This window comes from Hyperoodon ampullatus, assembly GCF_949752795.1.
Source record: "Hyperoodon ampullatus genome assembly, chromosome: X".
Lineage (NCBI taxonomy): Eukaryota > Metazoa > Chordata > Mammalia > Artiodactyla > Ziphiidae > Hyperoodon > Hyperoodon ampullatus.
Window position 1 is genome coordinate 83,860,728 of NC_136913.1, and position 26,533 is coordinate 83,887,260.

Sequence of the window (26,533 nt, forward strand, 5' to 3'; positions counted from 1 at the left end):
CCCATCAAAGGACAGACTTTATTTTTAATTTGTCATTTACTGGTAACATATTGCTGAAAGCAATTTTTAAGTCTCATTTGATTTTACCATTGGAGTAAAACTCTCCAGATGATGCCATGACATACCTCCTCATCCTTCTGAATTTATACCTATCCTTTTGGATAGGCAATGTCTACACTCACTTCTTAAGACTCCAACTTTTAGAATTTAGAATCTAAGATTCATAATATCCTTTTATAAATGACAGCAGTATATGAAGACAAATTTATTTGTGCCCTAAAACCAGCCTACTTGTAAGTCATTACTTTCTGACCAGGGAACATTCTGTGGCCCTTTTTTAAACAAAGCAGAAAATAGTACCTGACTGGTCTTTTTTTTCCCCCACATTATAGTGTACTTAGTGATGGTGTTATCAACAGAGAATTCATGCAGATTATTGAATCCTAAACTGCCCTTTAAGTTGAGAACAGTATGTGCTTTTGCTCTGAAGGCTAAAAATTTTACGTCCTACCTAGGTTGCTTCCCTAATTTACCAAGTTAATCATGCTCAATGCCAAAAACTCAGACATGGAAAAATATAAAAAAGAAAACATAATCTCACCATTCAGAGATAACCACTGTTTTCATTGGTAGATAGCCTTCCAACTTCTAAAAATTATATTTTTTGGACTAAGAATATGATATACTCTTCTGTAACTTGCCTCTTCAGTTTATAGTGTGGGCCTCTTTCTGTCAAGTACGTGTAGATCTATATGATAATTTAGAAATGGCTGCATTGTAACGTAGTGTATGTGGGTCCCATCCTTTATTTATCGAACCCCATGATGGACAGATAGACTTTTTATGATTTCCACTAGTATAAACAGTGTTGCAAAGAACATTGATGTACAGCCATCCATATATATATATTTGTCTGATAATGTGAGGACTGGCTTTATTCCAGTAGACTTAAACATCAGAAAGGGTTCTTTGACACTTTTTGTATGAGGGATAAGTTGCTAGTCAGTAACCATTTTTCATCATCTAAAGGCTCAGCCTGCACTTGGGTTGTAAATAGATTGCCTTAGAAACTACAATTACAAAGGCACTTCTGTCAGTTATGAATATGACATTGAGAAGCTGTGTTTTAACTCTGTCCTAATTGCTCATTTTTAAAACAACTGCTGACTGGCTTCTACCTTAAGGGACAGCTTATATTTTAAAACAATGGCACTGGCAGCTGCTAAAGTGTCTGTGATATTACCCATACAGTTTGCCTTTGTCCATACAACTGGTTAAGTAATTAAGCACAGGCTAGGCGTGGGGAACACTACTAATAGGAAGCACCTGTTTATAGTCTCACGGATTGTAAGTTGTAGCTTAATATCTTCTCTCCTCAAAATCATAGCCAGTGGGATAGTTCTGTGATCCTGTCCTTTGGGAAATGGAAGTATGCAGGGGAAAGCCTGCCATTTCTGCCTTGCTGTAGAAGCCAGCGAGCTTACATAACCCCAGAGTATCCAGGGCTACTGAAGCTGGGGAGTTGGGCTGATTACTCTCAAACTTTCATCATCAGCAAGAATCAGGTAGCCCAGACCCAAGAGATAGGTTGCACACGTTAAAAACTAAAAGAGTAGATATATAGTCTTGGAATGATTTAGAAACAAAAGCAGATGACAGGTAAATATATTCTAGGTCAGCATATCAGAAACAAAGCTCAGGCAGATCACAAATAACTGCCACAGAACATGACAGAGGATTGTCCATCATATGATCAAAGTTAGAGAAATGGCTGATGCCTAATGTTCTTAGTCATAGGGATCTCTGTCACACGTGGAATAGAAAGACACAGAGATGACAGGTGGTAGGAATGAATGACCCTGTATCCACATTGTCATTTAACAGCTAGTTTATCTGCATCAACCCAAATGGTTGCTCAAGCTCTCATCTTGCCAAGTACTCTTGGCCCAGGTCACTGCAATCTATGTTTGCCTTGATCAGCTCTTCTGCTGCCACTCTTAATAATGCTAGCTAGGCTTCAACAACAGAACTTAACCAGATAATGCCAGAGGACCTCATTTCTGCTGGGTGGTTTTGTTGTGGGCTTTTTCTGGGTTGCTTGTTTGTTTGTTTTGAAACAAAACTGCTGTCTTCTCTGTAAATCATTCAGGATTGTTTTTTTAAATACCATTAAAACTAAAATCACGTGTTTACGGAAACACTACAAATCTGACCAGTTTGGTGCATTCCCTATCATTATTTTCCTCCATGTCCTAGAAAAAAATGGTTAAACATGTAGAGAAATCCTGATTCTCCCTTTAATTGCTTTTCATGCCCTCCAAATAGGAAAAAATTGGTAATTAAAATAGTCAGCAATATAAGGAACCAGAACTCACTTTTTCTAATCAAAAATTAACAGCTACACTTCTATTTCCTCTTGTTGAAATCCCACCTATCTGTTAAGGGCTAATTGGGATGAAGTTTTCCCTGACCCCCCAACTTCTACACTCAAAGGATATGATTTTTCTCTTCTCTTAACCTCCATTGTACGTAGACTGTAAGAGATGCTATAAGAGACATGTAGTTAGTTTCATGTTATAGTTGTTTGTACATTTATCCTTTCCTTCCTAATAATTTATAAGGGTGCTTATTATGGTACTCTGCAGATATTTTATTCAGTAAAAATTTGTGGGTGGATGAACGGGAGGAAGGGAGCGTTTTCTTACCTTTGCCTATATTAATGGCAAATTATATTCCCTGTGTGTAAGCAGTATAGTGGAAGGTGAATTTGCAGGACCAGTTCCTGATTCATTGCTAATGATTGGATTATTACTTAATCAACAGACAGTTTTTGAGAAACCACTGTGTGTAACCCACTGTGATAGACACCTGAGCAGTTCTGTTACAGTTTGTGTAGTTTCTGCTGGTTTGCTCTTTAACATAAGTTTCACATATCTAATATACTTGGGAGCTTTTCCAACTATTTTCTAACATTATTCACATTTTTATTTGTCGCCCTTTCCCATATTTTCCAGATAGGCTGGCATCGTCATTGGACTTTCAACCTCGTAGAAAATTTGTCTTAGGGCCCAATTGCATTTCCTAGTGAAGAAGCGAACATAATGCATGGCCAATAAATAAAACCAAGGACATTTTTAAAAATCCTATTCATTAGCTTTGACATTGAGTCCAAAGATAATCGATGGCAAGGTCTGTTGCAGTTGAAATACTGAATATACTGATTTTATTTTTTCTGTGCCATACTTTTCCAAAATCCCTTGAGATACTCAAGTTATCAATTAGGTAAATGCTAGTCATTTAAAATCCCAAGAGGTTGGTTGTACATGTTATGAAAATATCATGGTTATGACAGATAAAAGTAAGCATTGCATATTTTCTACATTTGTAGCTTAACATGGATTAAGTTTTTAATGCCTTGAAGTAATATTATTGTACTATGTGGTTTTACTTTTATCACATATTTCAATCTTCCTAAAGTTGCTATAATTGAGTTTGTTTGATAATGTACCTTTATTTTACTACGAGACTTGATAGTTTGCAAAATATGAGGTTCATAATAGAGATAGTCAAGTTACTACCTGGCAGGGAGGATAAGAAGAAAGTGAAATATAGAAAAGTGATTTAATCTCACTACTGCAGTTTTGTAAAATATAATTTGTTTTTCCCCAGCACAGCAGAGTTTCATGCTGATAACAAGCTACTGAATTAATAATAATAAATCCATTGCAACTATTGAGACTTTTCCTTTAATAACATAACAAATGCTGAGCATTAAGAAAAGGAAAGGCATTCTTTGTACAGATGTTACCTAGAGCAGATCTACATCCCCAAGCATAGGAAAAATGCCATCATACCCTGAGCAATATCAATGTGAAAATAATTTGTGCATCTCAATTAGAATACTGTATTTTCTACACAAAGGCATGCTGTTTCCTGGAACACATCTGCTTATTTTCCAATTGGAAAGATATTTAGGGGTCTATTCTGTTATCATTACATGTGCTTAACTCCAATTACAGTTAATGGGAGTTGTGTGTCTATAGTCACAGTAGCCTCTGAACTACTTTAACATTATTGCTTTCCATTACCATCCTCATTGAAATAACTTTCATCTCTTCTGCTGACCTGAACTACCATGGTAATCTGGGTTTCTGTTTTCTTTGCATGGATTTATTTGCATGTAATGAAGCATATAGATTACATAACATGGCCTGTTTCTAGTTTTGAAAACATTACGATGTCACTGAGATTAGAATAGGGTTAGAACTATTTAAGTAGAGGTAATTGGTTGGCTTCTAGGCATGCATTTTTGCACAGCACCCTGTGTATACAATTCAGTTGGAATAAAATAATTTAATATATTTTATCACCTGTGGTATCTAGTGGAAACCAAATTTGTAAAACATATAAAATGTATGAAAAAAATAAGGTTTACAAACTAGAGGCACTAGACTTTATCAACAACAAAACTATACATTTAATTCCAATTATTCAAAATTTTGACAAAGCAAAAATAATGAGAATAAGTGTATTATAAAATCTCTAAGTAGAATTGGTGATGCTCTTTTCCTTAGTGCTGGCTTGTGCTGTATTTTCAGGAGAAAAGTGGTTAGCCATCAGGAAAGAAAAAAAAAGTGATCAGAAGACAGGGAAAGAGGCTTATTAAGTCTTTAAGAAAATGAAGAACCTGAGGAGAACTCTTAAAAACATCGTTAGGGACTTTAGAGTCACTTGACTCATTGGCACTCAAGAAATAGACATCTGCCTAGCCTTACTAGGATAGCCTAGTTAGTACCTATTGGGTTTGTCTGTCAAACTGTATTGTTTTCAAGTTGTTTTGTGATTAGAGCATGATGTAGAGTTCTAAAATGTACCCTAAAAATACATGTTTGAAATGAAAATATAAATTATAGAGGATTATCTCCACTAGGCATTAAAACATATTATGAGACACATAATGAAATCAGAAGTCATTGGCACAAAAATAGTTAGAAAAATACTTAAGGCAATGGAACAGAAATGTACCCTAATATAGATAATTTAATATATAAAAATGAAATATCATGGGGCTTCCCTGGTAGTGCAGTGGTTAAGAATCAGCCTGCCAACGCAGGGGACACAGGTTCAAGCCCTGGTCTGGGAAGATCCCACATGCCGTGGAGCAACTAAGCCCGTGTGCCACAACTACTGAGCCCACGCTCCTAGAGCCTGTGCTCTGCAACAAGAGAAGCCACTGCAATGAGAAGCCCATGCACCACAATGAGGAGTAGCCCCCCACTCGCCACAACTAGAGAAAGCCCACGTGCAGCAACAAAGACTCAACACAGCCAAAAATAAATAAATTAAATAAATAAACTGTATTAAAACACACACACACAAATCAAAAAAAAATCATGAATCAATGTAGAAATTCATGATTATTCAACAGATGATGCTGGGACAACCCATTTCCTCTTTGCAAGGAAAAAAGCAAGCAAGGAATGTGGAAACTTACCTGACATTGTACAACAAAATAAATTCTAGATCATTTAAATAAGTGTTAGAAAAAATCAAACCTTAAAGGAGAAGAGATATCAGGACTTCCCTGGTGGCACAGTGGTTAAGAATCTGCCTGCCAATGCAGGGCACACAGGTTCGAGCCCTGGTCCTGGAGGATCCCACATGCCGTGGAGCAACTAAGCCCATGTGCTACAACCACAGAGCCTGCACTCTAGAGCCTGCAAGCCACAACTACTGAGCCCGCGTGCCACAACTACTGAAGCCCGCACACCTAGAGCCCATGCTCTGCAGCAAAGAGATGCCACCGCAATGAGAAGCCCGTGCACCACAACGAAGAGTAACCCCCGCTCACCACGACTAGAAAAAGCCCACATGCACAGCAATGAAGACCCAACACAGCCAAAATAAAATAAATAATAAATAATAAATAAATAAATTTTAAAAAAAGAAGAAGAAGAGATATAGTTGAATGTTTATCAAATGTCTCTGGCTAGAGAAAGACTTCCTAAGGTTAACAATAAAGGAATGGATCACAGTGTAAAAGATCGATCAACTTATTGGGCAAGGGATATGACCAGCATTTAAAAGAAGAAATATAAATGGATAATAACATATGAAAAATTCCACTTTACTAAGATTTGAAGAAGGGCCAAAAGAATCAGATGCCATTAGTCACTTTTCATATTAGCACATTTTAAAAAAATTAATACCCAACAATAAGACAGACAAATTCATTTACTTACTGCCGATTGGATTTAAATTAATACAAGTATTCTGGAATACAATTTGGACTTCTACACATGATGTATATAATAAGATATAAACTATAAGGATATTCATTTCAAGGCTTTGTATAATAGCAAAAACTTGGAAGCAGCCTACATGTCCAACAGTAGAGAAATGGTTAACCAAATTGTGACATATTTATATAAAAAGAAGAGTATGTGGCCATTAAAAATCATGTTTTCAATATCATGTTTCAGAAGTTTAAAGACATGGAAAATTTCTACAATAAAATGTTAAATGAAAAAGTAGAACACCAATTTGAATATATAGTTCGAGCTCAACTTTTTTTTTTTTTTTAAAGACATTATTCTGGTAAGTGAAGAGAATGAATATAGTCAACAAACTGGCTGTCCTCCACCAAGAGGTTAGACCCAAGCCTAATTCTGTTGCCACTTTCCTTCCAGTCGTTTCTAGTGAGTGAGAAACTGTATCAAGTCAGGATCTCCAAAAGCACAGAAAAAAACATAAACTGTTTTGGAATCATGGGACAGAAGGGAAAAAAGATGTAAGTTCATATGATATGATTTCACTATAACAGTCTAAAATAATTATCTTTCATCAGTGTTTGGCATGCAAATAGCTACTCAATAGACATTTCCCAAAGCAACCTAAAGTTTTCTTGGTTTTCTTAGCCTGAGCTGCGCAAACCCCATCCTCTGTTTGCTCTTTTTGCTGGGAACAATGCCTGTCCATTAATGGTCAATCTGCCACGCCATCATTTTTGAAGAGCTTTGGAGAAAAGAAAGCTCACAGTAAATTGCAGAGGCTTTCTTTTCCTTTGTTTTCTAGCCAACTAATTATCATTAAAACGGGATGTTTTGTAGCACAATGTGCAGTATATGCCAGGCACACTTATTTTATGTTACCCTATTGGGAGAGTATAGCTGCATTGTGTTAGGTCAACGTTGATACATCTGACGTGCCTATGAAGCACCAGGAAGGAAACAGTTCTTCTACAGACAACAGATGGATGCCTAGCCTGGGGAGAAATGAATAATGGACATGGTCTTTTTATCACATGTTTTCAATCTCAACTTGACCTACTCATGCAATATCCAACACACAGCCCTGTACCTTTGGCATACACTCACTTTATTAGAGGAGTAATTAAACGTTCCCAGGTTACATTCCACAGGCTTGAGTCCTTTGGTCTATCTCACACCACATTTTGTTTAAGCTTTATTTATCATATGCTTATTCCTCAGTTATCTCACTTTGACAAAGTTTTCAGTAGGAAGGAAATTAGCAGTGTAGATTTAGGTATGATCTGAAATTTTGTGACATTCAGGTATTTCATGGATGATGTGCTTTGTACATAGTTGTTGAATAAATGATTGCATGAATGAATTTTAGAGCAATACAATAACAGGTTTAATCTATTCACTCAGGACTCTATTGGGAAGGTTTTGAGAGGAATGCCAAATCAATTTATGCTCAGAAAAAGCATAGAGCTTCCTGCTCTTATGACAGTGGAGAAAGGCTTGAAAGTGGTTTGCACTGGTTAACCTGATATTCACAATGTGCAGAATCATGTCAAAGCTGGACCATGTATTTATATTCTCTTTTTGTGACAGATTGGCATATTGTTTTAGGTTTGGTCACCCCTCCTCCATGGACTGCACATTTTCATATAACTATTCCCCTCTCTTCAATTTCACACTATGACCAGGTTACTGTCTGTAATATCAGAATCTTTTCACCTTCACATAGGGCATCAAGCCTTTGGTGACCAAAAAGAATCTGATAGGGTATGTATGCCCAACTATGGTGGACTTAGAGCGTTCATCTTGGGATGGACATCTCAGGCTCTACTGTTGCATTAATCCTTGTGTTTACAAACAATAGAATCCCTTAGTGAATTCTTAGACCAGGAGGATACATTGGACTCTCTAGGCTTTCTTATTCACTGTGTTACCTCATACATTCAGAAAATGGAAAGAGAGGAACATTATCACAAATCATGTTCCCTCAACCTCTGATGAAATGTATTTTCCTGTATCTCATTGCACAATATACCCAACAAGTATACACACATAGCCTGATGCCTCCCCCCATCTTCCTCTCTTTCATTTCCAGAAACACAACAAGGCAAATTGGAAAGGGAAGCCACTACTTATTAACAAAGCCCTCCGCATCACCTCAGGTAAATACATATTTTTTAAACTATTGACTTTTTGGAGGAGAGACTCCTATTTTTTTCCATCTAAACTATTCTAGTATCAGTAGTGTTGGGAGAATAAGACTGGGTAGAAAAGTGGATTTGGTTCAGTCTGGGACTCCTGGAGCTCTCAAATCATATCACATGGGCACCTGCCTCCTTCACCTATGTTTCCAAATAGGAAGTGCAGTCACTCTCACAATCACCCAAATTACTCCATCACCCCGACAGCAATAATAACTAGCATTTGCTCTTTTCTCATAAATTTAATGCCAACCGTGTGTCCTGACCTTATAAGGGTCAAACCACTGATTTTTTACCCATTAGAATTTAATACTATAAATATAGAAGTTGTATTTTTAAATATTCAGTGATTCTCAATCTCTGCCTCAAAGAAGGCATGAATCCAAGTATGAAAATTGCTATCAGTAGATTTCGAGCTATTAGACTGTGAGAAGAGATGAATATTTATATTCATATATATCTATATTATATATACATATAACATATTATCGTCCAAGTTGCACTTCTACCTGATCCATACAGCTCTAGAGTATAAATATATTTTGTACCTAAAATAGTTTTAACATACATACAGAGAATCGTAAATAAATCACAGAAACCCAGAGCAGTCTTGCTGTCATTGTTTCCTTTTTCTTCTTTTTAACATCTTTATTGGAGTATAATTGCTTTACAATGTTGTGTTAGTTTCTGCTGTATAACAAAGAGAATCAGTTATATGTATACATATATCCCCATATGCCCTCCCTCTTGCATCTCCCCCCCATCCCACCCCTCTAGGTGGTCACAAAGCACCAAGCTAATCTCCCCGTGTGATGTAGCTGCTTCACACTAGCTATCTATTTTACATTTAGTAGTGTATATATATCAGTGATACTCTCTCACTTCGTCCCAGCTTACCCTTCCCCCTCCCCGTGTCCTCAAGTCCATTCTTTACGTCTGCATCTTTAATCCTGTCCTGCCCCTAGGTTCATGAGAACCATTTTTTTTAGATTCCATATATATGTGTTAGCATACGGTATTTGCTTCTGACTTACTTCACTCTGTATGACAGACTCTAGGTCCATCCACCTCACTACAAATAACTCAATTTCATTTCTTTTTATGGCTGAGTAATATTCCATTGTATATATGTGCCATATCTTCTTTATCCATTCATCTGTCAATGGACACTTAGGTTGCTTCCATGTCCTGGCTATTGTAAATAAAGCTGTAGTGAACATTGTGGTACATGACTCTTTTTGAACTATGGTTTTCTCAGGGTATATGCCCAGTAGTGGGATTGCTGGGTCATATGGTAGTCGTATTTTTAGTTTTTTAAGGAACCTCCATACTGTTCTCCATAGTGGCTGTATCATTTACATTCCCACCAACAGTGTAAGAGTGTTCCATCTCATCCACATCCTCTCCAGCATTTATTGTTTGTAGATTTTTTGATGATGGGCATTCTGACCAGTGTGAGGTGATACCTCATTGTGGTTTTGATTTGCATTTCTCTAATGATTAGTGATATTGAGCATCCTTTCATGTGTTTGTTGGCAACTTGTATATCTTCTTAGGAGAAATGTCTATTTGGTCTTCTGCCCATTTTTGGATTGGGTTGTTTGTTTTTTGATATTAAGATGCATGAGCTGCTTGTATATTATGGAGAATAATCCCTTGTCAGTTGCTTCATTTGCAAATATTTTCTCCCATTCTGAGGGCTGTCTTTTGGTCTTGTTTATGGTTTCCTTTGCTGTGCAAAAGCTTTTAAGTTTCATTAGGTCCCATTTGTTTATTTTTGTTTTTATTTCCATTTCTCTAGGAGGTGGGTCAAAAAGGATCTTGCTGTGATTTATGACATAGAGTGTTCTGCTGATGTTTTCCTCTAAGAGTTTGATAGTGTCTGGCCTTACATTTAGGTCTTTAATCCATTTTCAGTTTAGTTTTGTATATGGTGCTCAGGAGTGTTCTAACTTCATTCTTTTCCATGTAGCTGTCCAGTTTTCCCAGCACCACTTATCGAAGAGGCTGTCTTTTCTCCATTGTATATTCTTGCCTCCTTTATCAAAAATAAGGTGACCATATGTGCGTGGTTTTATCTCTGGGCTTTCTATCGTGTTCCATTGATCTATATTTCTGTTTTTGTGCCACTACCATATTGTCTTCATTACTGTAGCTTTGTAGTATAGTCTGAAGTCAGGAAGCCTGATTCCTCCAGCTCCATTTTTCTTTCTCAACATTGCTTTGACTATTCGGGGTCTTTTGTGTTTCCATACAAATTGTGAAATTTTTGTTCTAGTTCTGTGAAAAATGCCATTGGTAACTTGATAGAGATTGAATTGAATCTGTACATTGCTTTGGGTGGTATATTTTCAAAATGTTGATTCTTTAAATCCAAGAACATGGTATAGCTCTCCATCCATTTGTATCATCTTTAATTTCTTTCATCAGTGTCTTATAGTTTTGTGCATACACATCTTTTGTCTCCCTAGGTAGGTTTATCCTGAAGTATTTCATTCTTTTTGCTGCAGTGGTAAATGGGAGTGTTTCCTTAATTTCTCTTTCAGATTTTTCGTCGTTAGTTTATAGGAATGCAAGATTTCTGTGCATTAATTTTGTATCGCTCTACTTTACCAAATTCATTGATTAGCTCTAGGAGTTTTCTGGGTAGCATCTTTAGGATTCTCTATGTATAGTATCATCACCCGCAAACAGTGACAGTTTTACTTCTTCTTTTCCGATTTGGATTCCTTTTATTTCTTTTTCTTCTCTGATTGCCATGGCTAAAATTTCCAAAACTATGTTGAGTAACAGTGGTGAGATTGGGCAACCTTGCCTTGTTCCTGATCTCAGAGAAAATGGTTTCAGTTTTTCACTGTTGAGAATGATGTTGGCTGTGGGTTTGTCATATATGGCCTTTATTATGTTGAGGAAGTTTCCCTCTATGCCGACTTCCTGGAGAGTTTTTATCATAAATGTGTGTTGAATATTGTCGAAGCTTTTTCTGCATCTATTGAGATGATCATATGGTTTTCATCCTTCAATTTGTTAATATGATGTATCACATTGATTGATTTGCATATACTGAAGAATCCTTTCATTCCTGGGATAAACCCCACTTGATTATGGTGTATGATACTTTTAATGTGCTGTTGGATTCTGTTTGCTTGTATTTTGTTGAGGATTTTTGCACCTATGTTCATCAGTAATATTGGCCTGCAGTTTTATTTTTTTGTGGCATCTTTCTCTGGTTTTGGTATCAGGGTGATGGTGGCCTCAAAGAAGGAGTTTGGGAGTGTTCCTCCCTCTGCTATATTTTGGAAGAGTTTGAGAAGGATTGGTGTTAGCTCTTCTCTAAATGTTTGATAGAATTTGCCTGTGAAGCCATCTGATCCTGGGCTTTTGTTTGTTGGAAGCTTCTTAATGACAGTTTCAATTTCAGTGCTTGTGACTGGTCTGCTTATATTTTCTATTTCTTCCTGGTTCAGTCTCAGAAGGTTGTGCTTTTATAAGAATTCATCCATTTCTTCCAGGATGTCCATTTTATTGGCATATAGTTGCTTGTAGTAATCTCTCATGGCCCTTTGTATTTCTGCAGTGTCAGTTGTTACTTCTCCTTTTTCATTTCAAATTCTATTGATTTGAGTCTTCTCCCTTTTCTTCTTGATGAGTCTGGCTAATGGTTATCAATTTTGTTTACTTCTCAAAGAACCAGCTTTTAGTTTTATTGGTCTTTACCTTTGTTTCTTTCATTTCTTTTTCATGTATTTCTGATGGGATCTTTATGATTTCTTTCCTTCTGCTAACTTTGCCGGGTTTTTTGTTCTTTCTCTAATTGCTTCAGGTGTAAGTTTAGGTTGCTTATTTGAGATGTTTCTTGTTTCTTGAGGCAGGATTGTATTGCTATAAACATCCCTCTTAGAACTGATTTTGCTGCATCCCATAGCTTTTGGGTCATCATGTTTTCATTGGCATTTGTCTCTAGGTATTTTTTGATTTCCTCTTTGATTTCTTCAGTGATCTCTTGGTTATTTAGTAGTGTATTGTTTAGCCTCCATGTGTTTGTATTTTTTACAGATTTTTTCCTGTAATTGATATCTAGTCTCATAGCATTGTGGTCGGAAAAGGTACTTGATATGATTTCAGTTTTCTTAAATTTACCAAGGCTTGATCTGTGACCCAAGGTATGATCTATCCTGAAGAATGTTCCATGAGTACTTGAGAAGAAAGTGTATTCTGTTGTTTTTGGATAGAATGTCCTATAAATATCAATGCAGTCCATCTTGTTTAATGTGGCATTTAAAGCTTGTGTTTCCTTATTTTTTTCATTTTGGATGATCTGTCCATTGGTGAAAGTGGGGTGTTAAAGTCCCCTACTATGATTGTGTTACTGTCGATTTCCCCTTTTATGGCTGTTAGCATTTGCCTTATGTATTGTGGTGCTCCTGTGTTGGGTGCAAAAATGTTTACAATTGTTGTATCTTCTTCTTGGATTGATCCCTTGATCATTATATAGTGTCCTTCTTTGTCTCTTGTAATAGTCTTTATTTTAAAGTCTATTTTGTCTGATATGAGAATTGCTACTCCAGCTTTCTTTGATTTCCATTTGCATGGAATACCTTTCTCCATCCCCTCACTTTCAGTCTGTATGTGTCCCTAGGTCTGAAGTGGGTCTCTTGTAGACAGCATATATACGGGTCTTGTTTTTGTATCCATTCTGCCAATCTATGTCTTTTGGTTGGAGCACTTAATCCATTTACATTTAAGGTAGTTATCTATATGTATGTTCCTATTACCATTTTCTTAATTGTTTTGGGTTTGTTTTTGTAGGCCTTTTCCTCCTCGTGTTTTCTGCTTAGAAAAGTTCCTTTAGCATTTGTTGTAAAGCTGGTTTGGTGGTGCTGAATTCTCTTAACTTTTGCATGCCTGTAAAGTTTGTAATTTCTCCATCACACCTGAATGAGGGCTTCCCTGGTGGTGCAGTGGTTGAGAGTCCGCCTGCCGATGCAGGGGACACGGGTTCGTGCCCCGGTCCGGGAAGATCCCACATGCCGTGGATCCGCTAGGCCTGTGAGCCATGGCCGCTGAGCCTGCACGTCCGGAGCCTGTGCTCCGCAACGGGAGAGGCCACAATAGTGAGAGGCCTGCGTACCGCAAAAAAACAAAAACAAAAAAACACCTGAATGAGATCCTTGCTGAATAGAGTAATCTTGGTTGTAATTTTTTCCCTTCATCACTTTAAATACGTCCTGCCACTCCCTTCTGGCTTGCAGAGTTTGAGCTGAAAGGTCAGCTCTTAACCTTGTGGGGATTCTCTTGTATGTTATTTCTTGCTCTTCCCCTGCTGCTTTTAATATTTTTTCTTTGTATTTAATTTTTGACAGTTTGATTAATATGTGCTTTGACCTGTTTCTACTTGGATTTATCCTGTATGGGACTCTCTGTGCTTCCTGGGCTTGATTGATTATTTCCTTTCCCATGTTAGGGAAGTTTTCAACTATAATCTCTTCAAATATTTTCTCAGTCTCTTTTTCTCTCTTCTTCTGAGACTGCTTTAAGTTGAATGTTGGTACATTTAATGTTGTCCCAGAGGTCTCTGGGACCCGTCCTCAATCTTTTCATGCTTTTTTCTTTATTCTGCTCTGTGGTATTTCCACTATTTTATCTTCCAGGTCACTTATCCATTCTTCTGCCTCATTCATTCTACTATTCATTTCTTCTAGAGAATTTTAAATTCATTTATTGTGTTGTTCATCATTGTTTGTTTGGTCTTTAGTTCTTCTGAGTCCTTGTTAAACGTTTCTTTTATTTTTCTCCATTCTATTTCCAAGATTTTGGATCATCTTTACTATGCTTGCTATGAATTCTTTTTCAGGTAGACTGCCTATTTCCTCTTCATTTGTTTGGTCTGGTGGGTTTTTACCTTGCTCCTTCATCTGCTGTGTTTTTCTCTGTCTTCTCATTTTGTTTAACTTACTGTGTTTGGGGTTTCCTTTGCACAGGCTGTAGGTTCATAGTTCCCATTGTTTTTGGTGTCTGCCCCTAATGGGTGAGGTTGGTTCAGTGGGTTGTTTAGGCTTCCTGGTGGAGGGGACTGGTGCCTGTGTTCTGGTGGGTGGGGCTGGATCTTGTGTTTCTGGTGGGCAGGGCCACATCCCATGGTGTGTTTTGGGGTGTTTGTGAGCTTAGTATGATTTTAGGCAGCCTCTCTGCTAATGGGTGGGTTTGTGTTCCTGTCTTGCTAGTTGTTTGGCATGGGACATCCAGCACTGGAGCTTGCTGGCCATTGGGTGGAGCTGGGTCTTAGCGTTGAGGCAGAGATCTCTGGGAGAGCTCTCGCTGATTGATATTATGGGAGGCCAGGAGGTTTCTGGTGTCCCGTGTCCTGAACTCGGCTCTCCTACCTCAGAGGCTCAAGCCTGACACCAGGCCAGAGCACCAAGACCCTGTCAGCCACACAGCTCAGAAGAAAAAGGAAAAAAAAGAAAGAAAAGAAAGAAAAATTAAAAATAATTTTAAAATTCTTTTAATTATTAAAATAAAAAATAAAATGAAGAGAACAACCAAACCAATAAACAAATCCACCAATGATAACAAGCACTAAAAACTAAACTGAGATAAACATAAAAATCAGAAACAAATCAGTTACAGACTGCAAACCCCAAGTCTACAGTTGCTCCTGAAGTCCACCGCCTCAATTTTGGGACAATTCATTGTCTATTCAGGTATTCCACATATGCAGGTACATCAAGTTGATTATGGGGATTTAATCTGATGCCTCTGAGACTGCCAGGAAAAATTTCCCTTTCTCTTCTTTGTTTGCATAGCTCCTGGGGTTCAGCTTTGGTTTTGGCCCCATCTCTGCGTGTACGTCGCCCTCAGGCATCTGTTCCCTACCCATACAGGAGGGGGTTAAAGCAGCAGCTGATTAGGGTGCTCTTGCTCATTCAGACCATGGAGAGGGAGGGGTACGGTAGCCATAATTGAATGCGGGGCCAGCCTGCAGCGACAGAGGCTGCCGTGACTTTGCAAAAGCCTGAGGCGTGCCGTGTGTTCTTCCAGGGACGTTGTCCCTGGATCACGGAACCCTGACATTGGCGGGTTGCCCAGGCTCCTCGGGTAGGGGTGTGTGGATAATGACCTGTGCTTGCACACAGGATTCTTGGTGGCAGCAGCAGCAGCCTTAGCGTTTCATGCCCATCTCTGGTGTCCGCGCTGATAGCTGCACCGCCACGGCTCACGCCTGTCTTTGAAGCTCATTTAGGTGGTGTTCTGGATCTCCTCTCTTGCCTCTTAGGCAGTTCCAGACTTTTTCCCGGATTCCCTCCCAGTTAGCTGTGGTGCGCTAGCCCCCTTCAGGCTGTGTTCACGCAGCCAACCCCAGTCCTCTCCCTGGGATCTGACCTCCAAAGCCCGAGCCTCAGCTCCCAGCCCCCACCCTCCCTGGTGGGTGAACTGACAAGCCTGTCAGGCAGGTGAGTGATCATTGGCAGTGATCCTCTGTGTGGGAATCTCTCCATTTTGCCCTCTGTACCCCTGTTGCTGCGCTCTCTTCCGTGGTTCCTAAGCTTCCCCTTCGCCACTCCCTGTCTTTGCCAGTGAAGGGGCTTCCTAGTGTGTGGAAACTTTTCCTCCTTCACAGCTCCCTCCCAGAGGTGCAGGTTCTGTCCCTATTCTTTTGTCTCTGTTTTTTTCTTTTTTCTTTTGCCCTACCCAGGTACGTGGGGAGTTTCTTGCCTTTGGGGAAGTTTGAGGTCTTCTGCCAGCATTCAGTAGGTGTTCTGTAGGAGTTGTTCCACATGTAGATGTATTTTTATTTTTTTTGTGGTATGCGGGCCTCTCACTGTTGTGGCCTCTCCCGCTGCAGAGCACAGGCTCCAGACACGCAGGCCCAGCGGCCATGGCTCACGGGCCCAGCCGCCCTGCAGCATGTGGGATCCTCCCGGACCGGGGCACGAACCCATGTCCCCTGCATCGGCAGGCGGACTCTCAACCACTGCGCCACCAGGGAAGCCCCTAGATGTATTTTTGATGTATTTGTGGGGAGGAAGGTGATCTCCACGTCTTACTCCTCCGCTATCTTGAAGGTCCCCCGCTGCCATTGTTTCTAGTGTCATTTTCTCATAAACAATGTTGGAGGTTGACATTTCCAAAATACAAGTGATGGCCCTTCAGGATTGCTTCTACTTATAATTATCTCATATACATAGGTACCAATTAGGTACCAAAAAAATTTAAAGAGAGAGAGACAGAAAGAGAAGGAAGGGAGGGATAGAGGGAGAGAAGGAGAGAGGAAGGGATGAAATATAGAATAATTCTCTCTTGTGTATGCCAAGAGCTGGATTTGGGCCATCAACCAGTGTTTATCCTGCCTTCCAAAAGCTTCAGTGTCCTTTCCCCAGTTCATTTTAACTTGAAAGTTTATTTTCTCACACCAGATGCTACCAAGACAGTTGCAGGCTGATGTGAATCCTGTCATCACTTCATTACTGCTGCAAGGCTAGGTTTTAGTATGTGGTACGTCTCTTGAATCCAGTGGGCAGTGAGTGGTGGTATGGGGTACCAATAGCATTCCTGGAGTGAGTGTGAATGCCAGCTGACCTTAGTGTGTAGGACCACCAAGGCACAAGCCTTTTTTCTAAGCTGGGACAATCCTCTGTAAATGGTACCATCATTCTCATATCTGATAGCTTTAACACTGAATACTTAAATGCTAGCAATGCAATGGTAGCCATCATAGTATAATCTCATTTGTAAATGTCTTCTAAGAAGTCCCAAACCAATCTGTATGCAAACCAGTGACATCTAAGTAATAAGTCCTTTATCTAGGAATGTTATCTTTACATTTTTAGCTGAATTGTGATCCATATCACAAACTAAATAATGGATTTTTTAATGGTATCTTTAAAAGGATGCCCAAATAATCCATCACTCAGATATATCTCTGAATAGAGAAAATCTCTCTTTCTTTCTCACCTCTCAGTGATATTATTGCATTATAAGGCACTTTGAGCTTATGGCTGGTTGGTTCAGTGCACTCATTCTGTGGTGTTAATGAGGCCAAGGTTATGGAGGCCAGTTAGCTTTTGCTCTGTGTACTGACCACAGACTACCCGGAATCACTCAAGAAACACTAGCACAGATGAGAAAGAGCCCATGGCAAAACCTGAACATTTCTCACAGTCCATCCTCCCCATGGGACAGGCAGAATGTGCTCCTTGGGTATGATCTTAGGGAGGAAATGAGTAGGAGCCTGGGAGGCTCCAACATCTACCTCTGAACAAAGCAGGCCTGACATTTAGGCATTAACTTTGCATTATAAGCCCCTGTCATACCATTGATTTGCTGTGTAACCTTCATCACTAAAGCAGAGATAATAGGATAGAATGAAATGTGCTCACCTCCCAGGGATGTTGTGTGAATTAGCAAATTAACGAGTATAAAGTGTTAGCATTTATGTAAGTGCTGGTAGTTGTCATTATTTCTAGGGACCTAGTCTCATTCTAAATAGAGAATCTAAGTGCATTATGTTTTTGTCAGAAAGGGATTTTCACCAACATCAGTTGCATTTAAGCTGAGCATAAAACGGAGGTGATAATAACATAGTAGTGATCATCACAATGCAGAGCTGTAAACCTTTTTCCTATTAAAGCTAAAACTATTTTCAGCAACTTTCAATGCTTTTAAACTTTGCTTTCCATGCTTTGTGCCAACAGTTCTCTCTACAGTGATTATTTTTCCCGTGACGGGTGAGGGGAATGGGACCTATTCATTATTCAGTCCCATAATGACTATATAATGTATTGAATTTGTTTACATCACATAATCAGGCAAAGACTTGGTAGCTGATTTGATTGCCATATATTGCAATCATTGTAAAAAATAAAAACTCGTCTTTGCTCTGCCCACGCTGGTGTGCTCTAGAGATAGCCAACATACAGATTGAAAACTCATGGGGAATTGAAGTGCTTTCCAACAAAAGGCACTGTACATAGATCCTTTCAATTTAACATCTTTACCAAGGAATTTTGTTGTCGCCTGCTATTTCCAAGGGGACCGTGCTTGAGCGAATTCTTCCATCTCTTTTATCACTCTGACTTCACTTACCAAGAAAAGTCATTTAATGCTGATTGCAAACTCTTGAACTCAGCCTGGGAGCTTCAGCATGAACGCCTCAGATGTTGGCTCCTTGTTATTTACATATCCATTTGAAGTAATTTTTCAGGACTGTTTGAAAACCTCTCTCAACCTGACATCACGTAACAGCTGGGATCTAAAGCTCACCATGTTTTTGGTTCTTTTTCTCTTTGTCTTACAGATAACAGACGAGTACCTTTGGAAAGGTCACGCTCTCGCCACAATGGAGCTGTCTCATCTAAGTGATTCCCGATGCCAAAGAATATGAAAATACTTAAAAGTAAACAAAATCATACATTTTGGGAAGAACAAAACATCATGCACTCAAGGGATGGAGAGGAAATAAGTACATTTCTGCAAAGATCAAGCTAAGCTACATGCAATAGTGTGCATATGTAAAGTTATTGCAAGACTCCTCCCACAGTTACACTAATACGAACACAATTACCAGGATTATAAAACATGCATTCCCTTTTAGTGTAAAGATGTGTATTATTTGTTACTCTGTGTGGCTTGACCATGATGATGAAAAGTGTAAGAAATTGAAGCGTTCCAAAGACTTTCAAGACCATTCAGTCTGTCAAAAAATGTATAATATTATAACTCAAATTTGAAGTCACCCCCCCCCAAAAAAAAGGAAGAAAAGAGAAAAAAAAGAATAGAAAGAATTAGTCAGTCAATGTCTACTTCTGATTCCTATTATATAGAAAAGGAAAAGGCCAGTGAAAATGTGTATGTTAATGGTTTGGAAAGGCACTGATATTGCACACTCTATAAAAGAAGCCATTTTTGGAAACTCAGAAAAAGTACTGCTTCACCCCCCGTCAAGTTACTTAGAATCTTATCTCAAGTGAAAGTTGATGGATTCATCTGCTTCGGCTGAAATTAAACTTATCATTAATCTAGAGTTTCAGCATGATATTGCAGGCACTTATCATTGCTAAAAATAAGCCAGAAAGTTTAACAGAAGCAGTTAGAGAAAATGATTTAAACTTTATTTAAAGAGGTATTTTCTAATTATGCACATATATCTACTTTATACAAATACTTTATATGGCTGTTTTTGAGGAAAACCTCACATTTTAATGTTTATGCTAGGGCTGAACCTGCAAATTCTGTTACCTTTATTCAGATTTTTAAAGGTAAATATTGCTCTCTATTCTCCATGGTTTATTTCTTCTCTCTATTGCTTCTTTCTCCCACAACCCCCTTGAAAGCAGGGAATAGAGTTCTAGGAGACCTGAGGGGAAAAAGATTTCTCTCCGCAGGAGGCAGCAGAAAACTGTCCGAAAGGTCAGTTGTTTTATCATCTGCCTTTCTACTCCCCTTTCCAGTTCCGCCGTGGTGATCTGAAGAAGAAAAAGAAATTATATGTATGTATCTGTATATATGTGTATATATTTATATCTCCTGCTACAATAATTCCACATCCCAGTGACTAAGTGAACTTCTCAATCATCATCATACTTATTTACCTTATATTAACAAATTCAAATGATGCTGCCGAAACAACTCTAGGAGGAAAAAACAGGCTCTACATTTTTCTTAAAAAGATGAGGGAGGAAAAGTTATACTTAACTTGTCTATTATTTTTAAAAATGCATTGTAATAATGTATAACTTCTCTGGACTAATCCATGCAGATGATTGTAAAAGGTTTCTTATATGTATATTTCTTATAAAGAAAATCCTATTTCTACTTCCTCCAAAGCACATTATAGACATTCAGAAAGAACAAGTGACTGGCTTGGCAAGTCACTCCCTGAGATAATGTAACCAAGTGACCAATAGCTCACAGTTTCCTTTTTATAGATGTACAGTGATTCAAACTGCTGCCTTTTCCTCCAGTGCATTCTTACTTGGGTCTTATCCTTTACAAAGCTCTGAAGCTGCTACAATACAGAAATCAAAAGCAGTAACAGGATCTGAGATTTTACAATTTTATCCTATCATCTATCTTAAGACACACACATATGCACACACACAAACAAGTTTAAGGGACATATCAACTTCACACACTGTTTTTTTAACAATAACAACAACAACAACAAAGATTTAGGTTCTACTAATTTATGTAAATACTTAATGTATGTATTTTTAACTTCACAAAGTCTTTTCTGAAATCTTCATGGTATGGCTTCTTTGAGTCTTTTGATAGCTTTTCAGACTGTAGGAAAATGATATTTTGAAATATTCACCCTGACTAATATTTAGGGGCATTTGCCATGCCATATTATCAGGCTGGTCAAGGTGGACATACTGATGCATATCACCTTTTCCAGATGTGAACTTGCCTTATTTTTTAGTTTGTGGGGAAAAAAAGTACTATTATTGATAAATTATATATTTGTATTTAGAATAAGTCCACATGCTTTTCACAAACATTATGAGACTGTTCAGGGTCTTTCACGAAGTTCTGATAACTCAAAGGGTTTGCTTCCCAGATTTATAATGGTCCTGCTCTAGCCATTTGCAGTTTTGTTTTAGATTGAAAATTATCACCAGAAAAAAGTACATAGTGACATTTTTAGTATAGAACCAAATTATACTAAAGTCTTTTGTTGGGTTTATTACTGCCACACGTGAGAAGCACCAATTTATGCGGATTTTCTTCAGAATGTTTTTTAAAAGTGCAAAACCCTTTAAAATGTTTACTAGTTATACTAGATTCCTTTGGCTGCTGTAACAAATTACTACAAACTTGGTGACCTAACATATCAGAAATTTATTCTTTCATGGTTGTGGTAGCCAGATGTCCAAAATCAAGGGCCATGCTCCCTCCAGAGGCTCTAGAAGAAACTCTTCCCTTGCCTCTTCCAGCTTCGGGTAGCTATTGGCATTCTTTTGGTTACGGCCACATCTCTCTCTGCCCCGTCTTCACATCACCTTCTCCTCTGTGTATTTAATCTCCCTATGCCTCTCTCTTATAAGGACACTTTTGTTGGAATTTAGGGTCCACCTAGATAATCCAGGATAATTTCATGTGAAGACCCTAAACATAATTACATCTGTAAGACCCTTTTCCCAAAAACGTAACATTCATAGGTTCTGGGGATTAGGATGTGGACATATCTTTTTGGAGGTGACCTTTAGCCCATGACAGTCTGCCCTCTGGACCCCCAAATTTATGTCTGTCCCATGTGCAAAGTATATTCACCCTATCCCAACATTCCCAAAAGTCTCAACCCTAAGTCTAAAATCTCATCCAAACATCTTCAGTTCAAAAGTCCCAAAGCTCACCTAGATCATCTAAATCAGCTATAGGTGAAAACCCTGGGGCAAAATTCCTTTGCGTCTGTGAATCAGTGAAACAAGACATCAACAGGGCCCCTGCTTCCAGAATACAGTGGTGGGACAGGCATATGATAATAGTTATAGACATTCCTATTCCAAAAGGGAGAAAATGGAACAAACATAGAAAGGAGTCACCTGTCCTGATGATTTTAAGAATTTGGCCAGGCAGAATCCCCTTAGGTTTCAAGGCTTGACAGTAATCCTCTGGGTCTCAGGGCTACACCCTTTAGGCCTGCAGCTCTGGCCTCTTGGCCCATGGATCAAGTCTCTGCCTCTGTGCCCATGGCTTGTATTTCTGTCTCTAAACCTGCAGCTCTGCCCTAGGGTTGATCTTTTCTATTGAAGGGTATCACCTCTTTGCAGGTTTATCAGCCTACTTCCTGCCTGTAAAGTTTTGGTAGTCTGACCGCCTTCTCTCATTTTGTCCTGTCTCTGTCCCTTTCAGGCCAAGCTGGAACTGTTTCTGCTGGTATAGCTTTCTCAAAAACTTTGTGGGCTCCCCATATATATCATATTGATTTACTAGTGAGACAGGAGAGTCCTCACAGATCTTTGCCAGATAACACCACCTCTGTTCCTGGCTTCTACTGAGATGACTGAGTGGATCAGTGAGTGAGTCAATGCCTAATCTCTACAGCACTAGCCAAAGGTTATCCAGCCTTGGCTTTTCTCCAGAGCACACTATCCACACTATCCTAACAGTGAATCTTCATTTTAGCATGTTTTGCAATCTGAATAGGCCCAGAATTTCCTGAATCATCAAGTGCTGGGTCCTTTCTGCTTAACAGTTCTTTCTTCAATTTATCCCTTTCCTCTTATATTTTACTCTAAGCTCAAGAAAAAACTAGACCATACCGCCAATGCTTTGCTCTCAAATTTCCTCAGCTAAATATCCAAATTCATCACTTACAGATCTACTTTCCACACAACAGTTGGAGACAATTTGGATAAGCTTTTTGCCACTATATAGCAAGGATCACCTTTCCTCTAGTTTTCAATAAAATGTTCCTCAGTTCCTTCTGAGCCCTCACGAGACGCGCCTTTAACATTCCTATTCTTCCCGACAGTCTGTTTAAGGCAATCCATGCTTTTTCTATCAATCACATACGTCAAAATTCTTCCAGCCTCTACACATGATCTAATTCCAAAGCCACTTCTACATTTTTAGGTATTTGTTACAGCAGTCCCTGACTTCCTGGTACCAAAATCTGTAGTTTGTTGCTATGGTTGCTGTAACAGAGTACTCCAAACGTTCACTTAAAACAACAGGCATTCATTCTCTTACTGTTTTGGAGACCAGAAGTGGTAAATTGAGGTATTAGCAGGGCTGTACTCCCTCTGGAGGCTCTAAGAGAAAACCTGTTCCTTGCCTCTCCCAGTTTCTTGTGACTGTCATCATTCCTCAGCTTGTGGCCAAATCTCTTTCTGCTCTGTCTTCATATCACCTTGCCCTCTGTATGTCTAGTCTACCTCTGCCTCCTGCTTATAAAGACACTTGTGAAGGCATTTGAGGCCCACGGGTTTATCTGTGATAATCTCCTCATTTCAATATCCTTAACTTAATTACATCTGTGAAGACCCTTTTCCCAACTAAGTTAACGTCACGGGTTCTGAGAATTAGGACATGGAGGTATCTTTGGGGAGCCACCTTTCAGCTCACAGCACTAGTCATTGCACATAAATGTACTTTTCACATTTTGAAATGCATCCTTGGTGCTCAAGCCAAATTCAAGGTTGTCGCTAAGAGCTATTGTATGCACAGGCTACTGCATGCTTTGATGTTAAATGGCTGAACAGGCTATTCTAAAATTCAGTTGATAATTTTGTTACTGTGGCCAATTAGCTTGAAAAAATAATTGGTTCCAACTTTGAGCTCTGGTGTATCTTCTCTGCCCCTTTTATGGAGTCTTTGGCCAAATGTTTTCTATGATTAATAATGTAGGTATAAAACTACCTCTGATACAGAAGCGTTCAAGTTTATTTTAGATATTGTGAATCCCTCAGCTGAAAGGAGAGGTGACGGCAAAACCTGTTTGAATGGATATTGAGGGAGATTGTGCCCATACCAAGACACTCAGAAGTATTTCAGTAGCAGTAGAACTGTGGATTCATGTTCTCGTTTTGCCTCAGCATAAACAGCTGTCTCTGCAGGACCAAGAATGACTTGCAATCTATCTGTAATGCATACTTACTTATTCAATAAAGTTAAGGTTACATTAAATGTTGTGCTGCCTATGATAATTAATACTTTAAGGTTACATTAAATGTTGTGCTGCCTATGATAATTAATACTAAGGATGGGTGAAAAGGCACAAACTGAAGAAGTATAAAGATGGAATGTAAGAACATTCTAGAAGGAGAAGCTTCAGCTTAACAGAAGTACAAAAGTATTTCTATAAGGACCTGGTCAGGTGGAAATCATGGGATATATTCAAAGACACACCCACCTGTGGGAATCATAAGATTTTCTTTAAGTAGTCTTTAGCACTTCTTGCCAGAGTAGTGGAGAGATGTTTGCACAACTTATTTACTTAAAAGTCCAGAAAAGTCAGAAGGGTGATTTACATCCTCCAGAGAAACTGTTTCTACAGAAAAGGGTTTTTTACCGTGATTATAGAATGAAAGTAAATGGGCTTCAAATGCTCAGAGGGTTAAAAATCTGGAATTAGTCATAAAGGATTTTAGATACTTATTCTCTGGAGGGCTTTCAAAAGAATTTCTCATCATAGGTGGGCTGACTTGAAGATGGAGGGTTGGACAAGGTAATAACCAGGTCTATAAGTGATATGGTCCAAAGTACCTGGCAAGACCATTGTTTCCCTTGGAATGGTTTGCTCCAGGAATAAAAAAAAATTGTCTTTTTCTCCCCCAAAGACCCAAGTAGGCAAACTCCTTTGTAGGGAGTCTGAAAACCTTAGTATCCACAACTACGGGAATTCGAGCTTAATGCCAAGAGCTCAAAGGAAAATGGAAATCTGGAAATTGATATATATGCAATGCATGTAACAGGGTGTATAGTTTTGATTTATAGTAAAAAGAAAGCTATAGCCAAAGATCCCATTTACAGACTGAATTTATTTAGATGTCTAGAGTCCCAATAGCCACAAGTAAAATATTATTATAGTTAGTATCCACTGCAGGGAAAAACAACTTGCAAATTCATGAATTGTGCAAATCACAACTTTGTTCCTAGTTCTTGGAGATTAGCCAGAGTTCAGACTTTAGCCATGATGACCTTATATCTTGGCTAATAGAAGTTCAGCCAGTATTTTTACCTATATTTTGGCTAAGGTGCAGAAAATATTTTCACCTTTTGATGTGTATGAGCAAAGCACAAGGGCTCTTATCATATTATTAGAAATATTAATAATAAACCTTCAACTTCTCTACTTTGCTAAAGGCTCCAGTGTGGCTATTCTAATCACCAAGTGCCCGTTCAGTGGACATCATTACTTTTCAGGACACTATTATGAATTAAACACAGCTCCTGCCTTCAGGGATCTCACAGTCTAATGGGAGATGGCACATGTACAAAAAGAACTGTAATTCAAAGTGGAAAGCACATGATCAGTGTTGTAAGAGTGGTACAGATAAGGCCTAGGGGAGTTCAGAAAACACAGTTGACTTAGGTGAGGTGGGTATTGAGGTGGAAAGCAGGTATCAGTATAGATTTTTTTGGCACTGGTGGCATTTGAAATGAAATTTAAAGGGTAAGTAGGTTTGGATATGTCAAGTTTTTATTCATTCAGTCAAAATTTAATGAGCACCTACTGTGTGCCAACCACAATGCTAGGCTCTGAGACCATAACAGTGAACTGGACAGATGTGGGCTCTATTCTCATGGAACTTAACGTCTTTTTGAGGAGGGAGGGAAGGCATAAGCAGAAGTACAATTTTGATGTGCATATGCAAGGAATATGGAGCAATTCAGTTGGACTAGAACTTAAGATTCCATGAAAGGCAGCAGTGGTTGTGTGGTTTGGGCTTGATTTTATAAATGTTGGGGAATACTGAGGGATTTTGAGGAAAGAAATGACATGGAGCACTTAAGGAAGATGGTGATGGAAGCTCTGTGTAAGACAGATGGGAGAGGTCACAGAAGGCCAACTTTGTTGGAGGCAATTGCAATAATATTTTTTTTGCAATAATACTTTTGATAATTAATGAAGGCCTGAACTAGGATAGCATCAGTGGGACAGATCCAAGTAGCATCTAAATAACTGGCAACTCAATTAGGTGTTGAGGGTGTGAGGAGAGGAAAGATTCAAATCTGACACCAAGGTTTCAGGCCTGAGTGACTGATGGGCTACTTTCAACAGAAAAAATTGAACACAAGAAGAAGAGCTCATCATTGCAGTGATACCATGGATGTGTACAGCTGCAGCTCTGACACTTGATACGATCCTACTATCTGTGTTGTTGAATGGCTCAAACAAACCTCATGTACAAGTAGCATCAAGTCATGAAGACATAGAGCAGGCAGGAGAAAATGATTCCACACATGAGCGTATTTAGTGATACTGTAGTGATTATGGTAATAAGGACCAGGGTAACCTCTCTAGGCTGTGTTCTTTTTCTTTCCTTTTCTTCTTTTCCCCTTTCTCTTTCCCTTTCCAGTCCCTTCTCTTTTGTTTTCTTCTCAATAATACTGAAAGTC

General features: G+C 38.7%; 1 protein-coding gene across 1 annotated transcript in view; it reads left to right on the forward strand.

The window, feature by feature from the left end:
• DIAPH2 (diaphanous related formin 2) overlaps positions 1 to 18,848 on the forward strand; it is a gene marked incomplete at its 5' end in the record, with an annotated part of 895,530 nt that extends 876,682 nt beyond the window's left edge. Inside the window, one exon of the mRNA XM_079728322.1 lies at positions 18,765 to 18,848. Coding sequence (XP_079584448.1) covers positions 18,765 to 18,829 — 65 coding nt within the window. The 3' untranslated portion in view covers positions 18,830 to 18,848. The remainder of the gene's footprint in view (positions 1 to 18,764) is intronic.
• Between the last annotated feature and the right edge of the window lie 7,685 nt (positions 18,849 to 26,533).